This window comes from Zerene cesonia, chromosome 8, assembly GCF_012273895.1.
Source record: "Zerene cesonia ecotype Mississippi chromosome 8, Zerene_cesonia_1.1, whole genome shotgun sequence".
Classification (NCBI taxonomy): domain Eukaryota; kingdom Metazoa; phylum Arthropoda; class Insecta; order Lepidoptera; family Pieridae; genus Zerene; species Zerene cesonia.
This window is the reverse complement of record NC_052109.1, coordinates 4,465,641-4,474,377: the sequence shown is the minus strand read 5'-3', so window position 1 is coordinate 4,474,377 and position 8,737 is coordinate 4,465,641. Positions and strand designations below refer to the sequence as shown.

At 32.1% G+C, this 8,737-nt stretch overlaps 1 protein-coding gene across 5 annotated transcripts in view; it reads right to left on the bottom strand.

Moving 5' to 3' along the window:
- The window catches only part of LOC119828597 (synaptosomal-associated protein 25), a 20,871-nt gene continuing 12,134 nt past the window's right edge, over positions 1-8,737 (bottom strand). Inside the window, exons 4-8 of one of the 5 annotated variants that reach the window (XM_038350805.1) lie at positions 8,526-8,574; positions 7,692-7,809; positions 7,120-7,248; positions 6,000-6,144; positions 1-1,998 (exon numbers count right to left, since the gene is read on the bottom strand). In XM_038350805.1, the coding sequence (XP_038206733.1) occupies positions 1,933-1,998; positions 6,000-6,144; positions 7,120-7,248; positions 7,692-7,809; positions 8,526-8,574 (507 nt within the window). In that variant the 3' untranslated portion in view covers positions 1-1,932. Of the gene's footprint in view, positions 1,999-3,609; positions 4,354-5,999; positions 6,145-7,119; positions 7,249-7,691; positions 7,810-8,525; positions 8,575-8,737 lie in introns of those variants that run through there. The other 4 variants (XM_038350808.1, XM_038350804.1, XM_038350809.1 and 1 more) reach the window with 4 other exon arrangements.

Below are 8,737 nucleotides of genomic sequence, written 5' to 3'. Positions count from 1 at the left end.
TTAGTTAATTTTAACAAATCAATAATTTAATTAGAAATTAACATTGTACACTAACGATACATTACTCTAACTCTTAAAGAAAATAATTTATCTATGTATTACAGTAGGTATTATTAGGCTGAATATTAACGAATATATTTGCGCAGGCGGTAAATATACACATCTATTGAATATAATCCATTACTTAAACACATGACTAATTATTATGTAAAGATGATACAGTTAAAATATTTTCGATAATATTGAATAAGATAAATTTAACTCTTAAACTAATACGATTGAGAGAGACAGAGAAATTTCGAAATTTTTTCTTAAATCTAATCAACGCAAGGGAGCGTAGTATACCACGAAGTGAAATGAACTGTGAGCTATTGATATAAGGTTCATTTTAGATCGCGGACGTACTATAATCCCCCATGTTAACGGTAAACAACGCCAAGCCAATGCCATTAACGTCTCTATAAACTTTACACTAAGGCCGGTACATATTCGTCTCTTACAACAATACATAATATATACTTTAAGTAATAAAGTTTTTAAATGCTCAACTATCAAATAGACTATTGCATTGTTTTGTAATCACATTACGCTATTCGTTATCTGTAAAAGAGCCCCTCCAACGATCCCACGTGATAACATCTCAACATTGGGGAAGCTCTTTTATAAATAGTACAATAACAATTATCAAGGGATTAATATTAAAAAACGCTCGGTTAATGCAACTAGCGAAAATCAATGATCTAGACGAAAGCGTAAATCAATTTAACATTACACATTTCAGGCACAAATTACTTAATCTAATAACTGAATCTCATATAGTACAGTCGTAAGACATAAAGTAACAGTCGAATTGCTTATTTTCAAATAATTTATAGATTAACAGCGAAGTACAAACTCAGTATAAATAGCGATATTTCAATACAATTAGGAACATATAATTATTGATAAAGCACTAGCTACTAAACAGGGTAAATACATAGTATAGCGAATGAACCAATAATTTATTTTGGCACATTAAATAATTTTGTGCAAATACTTTTATCAAGCGAAAATAGTCGATTTCTATCTAAGGGATAACATAAGGATACTAGACTAGGGCTCCTTTTCATTTTAACTAATTATTGTACAATGTACTTATGAAAAATTAAATAACGATATCTTGTTAGGTATATATATTTATATCATTTTATATAAACATATCGTATTGTGACCTACGTTTTGCCGCCACGGCTTTCCACATACAGAGTATAATTAGTAAAACAGAGTTAATTTAAATAGTCGTGCTCCTACTAGCTTTTTTTAAATCTGACTAAAACTTGTATTGAATGACTACAATATAGTAACAACGTTATATTCTTAAAATTCATTGTAATCTTTTCAATTCTGCTCATTATTGTATTCGTGTGTATTTAAATCGAATATACATTTAACCATTACATTACGTTCGGCACCTTTCTAGGGATTGTACAAAATGACGCTAATTTAAGTTTTATCGTGACTATTGTAGTAGGAAATTGAATTGATATGTCGAAAATACTAAAAATATACTTCATTTGTACTGTTAGAAACTCGTCATTGGTCCATAAAATGAAAACACGTTAAAAACGAATCGGAAAATATAAGAATTTTCGCGCCTTACGAAATAAATTGGCAAAAATAGTGCATTTTAAGATTTATCTCCACTTACATATATACATATACAAGAGAAAGCTTAAAAATATATAATACAAAAGAGGGAAGTGTCGTGTGTGTTACAGAAGCGATTTTTTTAATAAACGCTTCACAACAAATTACAATATTCTACAGTTTTTGATATTTTATTAATAGCTTTATGTGGTTACAATGAGCCATTTATAAATAACAGGAAGGCTAATATATGGGAAGGTTTTAACGTCATTCTGTAAAACCTAGACGTTCATACTGACGTAGTGTTTAAGATTTTAGCAGTTTATTGGCTCGCTGGTTCGCGACGGCTATGCGCGTCTCGTTACTCTCACCCTAGAAACATTAAGATTATTATCATATTATGTAATAACAAATAATTATAATACATGTAAATTTATATAAAGGAATAGCAGTTGTCGTATATACTCGTAGTTTACATTAAGGAACTTAAAACATTTATCTCTTGAAAAAATAGCAATTGAGAATTTGATAGAACAAGTGACAAGCAAAAAGGAACCATAAAGTTTTTCTCTGAACGGTTATGGTTGCTTTTTGTTTTATCAATAAGGGTCAATCAATTGGTGATATACCGAAGCCTGTTAATTGTTGAATTCTATATAGCTTGCATTAAAAATCATATATTTGTGCCTGGTCAAGTGAAAAATTTTATTTATATAAGCGACTAGATGTCACATTACATTTGAATGAACAAAATTAAGCATATTCGTTCAGTTATTGCATGTATACATTAAATTTTCCCTTTGACCGGAATAACAAAATGGCGTAAAATCACAAAAGCTTATACTTCACCGGTAAAAAAAAATATTTTTCACAATGGAATAATATAGATAAAAAATAACGAAAGCGAGACTATTATAGCTCATGTGCAATTGACTAAACGGTGTTCAATTTAAATTCGTTTAAGATAATTCTAGAAAATTGAAATAACGCCCTTGTATGCACAATCCTTCTGTGGGTTTATTCCGATTTTCTAAAGTGCTTTAAATAGAAAAAAAAATTGTATAATTAATACTTACAATATTGCTCTCCGTATGCTCTGTTTTGTGTTTATGTACGTCTCGTGGTTGTGTCCATTTATGATTCACTAAAAGCTAACTAAATGGGATTCTGTATATGTGACAGTGAATAGTATGAGGGTATATATCGTTATTATAGAAAATCACTATACCACACTAGCTAGCATTTTATTACTCAAAGTATATTCATAAGCATACCGAAATTACTTATTAATCTCATATCATAATAAAAAATATCAAATAATAAAAAAAAAAAAAATACATAAATAAAAAAATCGTTTTTCAATCAACAGTATATTATATATATTTAGTATATATTTTAAAGAAAACATCTAAATAAATGTTGTATTAATTTCATAGAAGCAGATATGTTGAGAGATATGTCTAGATAATATGCAGACTATTATATATCTGACGAACTAATATTTTATAGTAAGTGAGTTTTATAGATATCATAAATGCGAAAGTTTGTGAGTATGGTTGTTAGGATTACTATTGAACTAGTACTATTGAACCATTGTTGTATAAATTGGTAGATAGATAACTCACAAATAACATCGAGTTATGGCAAATAATAAATGCGAAAGACGTTATCAGTAAAAGTTTAAAATAAAACAATTCAAAAACGCATAAAAATAAATGACACATAAATGCTCCTATGAAATATACAAACGAAGATCCGAATGTAATCAGATCATCTTATTTTAAACACCAATTTACTTATATTCATTCTATTATCACATATCGACCGATCCTTACGTACGTATTTCTCCTCTAATTTCTTATTGATAAATATATATACATATATATATATATAAATTAATGTTGTTCGCAGAAAGTTTTATGTGTAGCCGTCAAAATTTATTAGGTATGTACTATCAAACAGTTGTATTGGAGTTACATTAATACGAGATCCAAAACTTTGCGTCTTTTCTCTATTTAATCATTGTTAATGAATATAATATTCTTACAAAATAAAGCAAATACCGGATGTAACTAATAAGTTCAGCGCTTTCAATAAAATAGCGCGAAATGCAAGGTTCGAGTCTAATCAATCATACAGAAGCAATATAATAATTTTCCCTCAAGGGATTCAATAATATTCCTTTCAATTCCAATTATCAAATAAATTATATCACGTTATCTTAGCTAATTCCGTTATTTTCGATCGCTAATATTTATCATTCCCTTTATTAATTACAATGATACTATACAACGTCAAAATCTCTACATAAAGTTCATACGATTATTATATTTGATAATATAACTCGGATAATGAGAATTACTAAGCAAAATACTGGTTCCTCAGTGCATTGTTGGTCGGTTGCAAACAAAACGGTAGTTTCAAAATTCGAATGGAATAAATGATGTTGTAAATACTATGAAAAATTTAAACGATTTACTAAATAGTCCAAATATAGTCAATAGTTGTGCGTGTACGCCACGTGCGCGCACGCACACTACATCCCCGCCTTCGCTTTACCCACGTTTTGCTCCCATTATAGTAAAATATAAGTACGAGTGTGTTATGTTTGCAACCGACAAGACCACGAGACTGGTGTGTGTGTATGTGTGTCGCAGCCGCCGTTTACTTGAGGAGCTCGTGAGCGCGCTGGTTGGCGACCTTTATTCTCGTTTCATTCGATTCACCCTACGATACAGAACAGTGTTTGTCTTGTCTTGTTTCACACAACAGCATGTCCATTAATAGATACATTAAATGAGCACGTTGTTCATGATTGTTATTATGTTAGTAAATGACAGTTGAGATTTCTATTCGATTGAATGTCATGTCCAAGATCTGAGATGTTCGTTGATGTGTCAAGGATGTTGTTACTATGGTAGCATAGGACAGTATACTTTTTTAGTACCAATTACATATACCATGCAAAAATTAAATGATAATTGAATGATCGTCATGCGTTTTATACTAAAATTTCTAAGCCGATTCAAAGGCTATGCGACAGGGGAAACGGAAGAGTCGAAAATCTAGAAGCCAAATATACCTAAGGGTTAAATTCATAGGGGAGATTTAGAATTTCGAAACGATCTACACATTGAATATATTATAATAATGACACTTCATACAAGAGTATATCCAGAAAGTTCTTTAATAAAATATTCCAAAAAGTACAAGCATATAATTACATCCAAGTAGGATCTAAATACACATTTGTTTATAAAACATTGAAACAAATAGCTTCATTAAAATGGATATACACGTGCAATTCTATAGGACAGGGCGAATAAGCAACATCGATCTACTGAATCTACTTCTAGGCCATTATCATGGTAAGAAAATGTGAAACGAATGACGTGGTATCTTTACAACCATCAGCAGATCATAGACATTATACAAGTGCTGAAGCGTTTGTGCCAATCGTGGTCCACTCGAAACTAAAAGCTCACACAGATTATCTACATTTTTAACGGCACAATTTCGAATTACAAAGAAGGGGACCTTTTAATTAAATGCCATTCAAACAGATCAAAAATGGCAGTTTAAGACATTCTATGAGATATATTGGTAAAGTTTATATTGTAAGATACATAAATAGTTTATTAACAAGAAGTCGAAGTGGATTGGTTTTTTAGAGTTTTTATGACCACGTTCCAAATTTAGTTCGACAACAGCTTTGACCTACTTCTTATTTCCGAATGAAGAAAATATTTATTGAGAAAAATATAAAGAAAGATTTAGAAAAGTTATTTCAAAATGTAGAATAAACGATTTAAACTTTAAAAACTGAATAAAGAGATCTTCAGAAACATTTTGATTGATGGATTCGAGTTTCATTGTATAGTCTGTACCATTACGTGCCAAATTGTGCGATGAGCACCAATAAACGAACAAGTAACACGCATTTATCTCAATTATGTCTTACACTGTAATACTTACATGAATATAACTGTAAGACTTACATGAATAGTATATTAACATGAAACTTTTTGAGATCTTCACCCAAAATTGGGTACCACAGATAATGAACCACGGAATATTATATTGTCCTTGCATTTTCATTGTTATTTTGCCCAATACTTGGAACCACAGAGATCGAAATACGGAATATTACATTATTCTGAAACTGAGATATTTGGGATCTTTGCCAAAAATTGAGTACAGATAACGAAATACGGAATATAATATCCTTGCAGTTTTTAATAGAACCTCTGCCCAAAATCAGTTTCCACAGATAAATAGCAAATCCAGCAAAAAATTGAATTTGATCGTACGGTACAGACTATACAAAGCAGAGGAGGAGCGAGCGAGACGGCTAGATTGCGTGGCCACATTACCTTGCGGTTGATGCGATCGATCTGCCGGTTCTGGTTCTCGAGCTCGGAGCCCATGTCGATGGCCATGTTCCGCAGGTTGCCGATCATCGTGTTCACTTGGCCCATGTTCTCCTCCATCTCGTCCTCGCGAGCGTCGTTCGTTATCCTACAACGAGAGGCAACGTGGTTTCAACCGACTTCAAGGGAGAAGATTATCCATTCGACATAACTGAATCGAATTATTTATTTATTTGAAAGCTTCCCATTTAGTCTAGTTCAGATTTGAAGACGGTCGAGTTTTTTTGCTTAAAATAATTATTTGAGAAATTAATAACTTATTAACGTATTCCTTTTTTTATTGGATTCACTGACCGCGACCCCGTTTGCTATAGAGTGCTCAAAACGATAATAATACTATAAGTTTTTAATTTCTAAATAACAGTAGAACATGATACCATTTGTCCTATATTTAAGCTGTATATTTTACTATTTAAATTCAAGAAGGGTCGTATTTAAACTAGCTAAAACTGTGACGAATTAAACTATTAACCTATATAGATCCTAACATCAACAACATTACAAGTGAACACAAACCTAATCAACGTTATAAAACCTCTCATAATCGGCTTAGCGTTACGTATTTATATACCAGAAGCCATAGTCGAAGTTGATCTCCAAATATTCTTTCAGCAATAATTGTACAAAGTCGTAGTTTTGTATTTCGTTCCTACTTATGTTATAAACAAAAAAGATGTATGTGACTATTTTACACGAATAATGCTGAACGAATTTTGAGAAAACATAAGCAATAGAAATATTTACTTTTGCTCGTTTAAATAAAACCAGACCTAGTTAGACTACTCTATGAAGTTCATTACTTACGACCAGAAGTCATATGAGTCAAGTCATTCAGGTTTAAAATTAATTATTCATCAAATGCAGTACACTACATATCAATCCATCTCTTTAATAAAATGACTCAAAATTTATATTTCTCTATTTTAGTATTTATATTCCTTCACTACCTCGTTAATACAATTGAGTATTTTTGTGAACATTCTTTCCTCCAATATCCTAAAATATCCTAAATATTATATATACATACATTATCCTATTATATGTGTCTCAGTAGGATACTGACCTGCCAATGTATCCAGCCTGTGGGCCGATTCCGTTGCGCTCGTCCATCACTCGCTGCGGTTGGTTGTTCACCACTTTGCCGTCATCGTTTCCCTTCCATGTACCGTCGTCTTCTTTAAACGACGCACCCCTGAAATGTAAACCATGTCCTTATTATATTTCTCAATCTCTTTGACATGTATATGAAGCTTGTACAACAACGGCAGTTATGGAATAGGGCCGGTGAGACGTATAATAGTTTGGCAGGAGGCCGATCAATAACGCAAAAAAATCTAAATACAAATAGGTAACCTTGGCTGGCATCTTTGTTCTTTTTTTCTCGTGTTTATAAATCCCTTCAGCAATATATGGTAAATATGGTAGTGATCGATAGATTTTTGTTTCGGTTGGCCACCAATAATACGACGCTTTACATTCACTAACATAGACATTTTCAGCTTGTTGTAAACGTAAACAAGATTAAGGAACACTGTGGCAAATAATTTTCAAGTATGATCTTTAATGTCTTGATAATGATTTTATTTGTATTCTGAAAATATGCATATTACATAGAAATACAAAAGCGTTTCGTACTTGTTGCAGGGAAGCACGCAGATGCCACAACATTTCTCCATTCCCGACAAATTTTTCTCCGCTTCACGCATATCAGCGTTGATCTGATCCATTCCCTCCTCGATTCTATCCAATTGCTCTGTTTACACACAAGTCATGTTTAAGAGGCGACCCTTGATAACTCACAATTTCTTTAAAGCACCTATGTTTTACTCTCGCGACTTTATTTAATCGTGTTTCTTTTTTGTAAATTCTCAACGCTCTCGACAAAAACCGGGATAAGTGTAAGCCAAAATTATCTCGTACAGTACTTGACAATCATACATTTCGCTGAATTAAAGAAAATCAAAATAAATACATAACCTTCCTTGCCCTACACTCACCCCGGTTAATTTGATAACTAAGTTAACTTTTACCTTGACAAATGATGTATGTGCTGATCACTAAGTGAATAATACCAAATACTCGTTATAGCTAACATTTATAATAATAACAATATAAGAAGTAAACTCTACTCATGCAATCACAGCAAGATTAAAATAGTCGTGCATAGCTAGATGCGTGAGAAAAGAACTAAAAAATGATTCGTTTCGAGTACATAACACGATGATAATTTTTAATCTCAAAGCCTCCGTGAGCATCAGAGACCGGAGACACAACAATTATTAACTAATTTTAATACATGGTGATGATAAATTTTACCTTCATTATTTATCCATTCTTATTAAACTGTTAGCATATTTTCAATTGAAATTTTAAGTATATAATGATTTTCCATAAACAATATTGACTGGTATTTCAGACAAAGCCTTACTAAGTTATGAGAGATGTAAAATAGTACTACTCGATGCTTACCGCCCTGTTCATCCAGCATGACCAGGGTTTTCATGCCCACCTCGTGACTCTACAACACAATAATGATGTCACTATAGCTCGCCAAACGAATGAGGTGAGAAGACGGGAGCGGCGCGCGCGCATTGGCGGGCTCGGGCCACGTGCGTGCACCTCGCGTCGGGACATCTCATACTCATTATAAATTAAAATGATAACTAAATAAAAAAAAAACA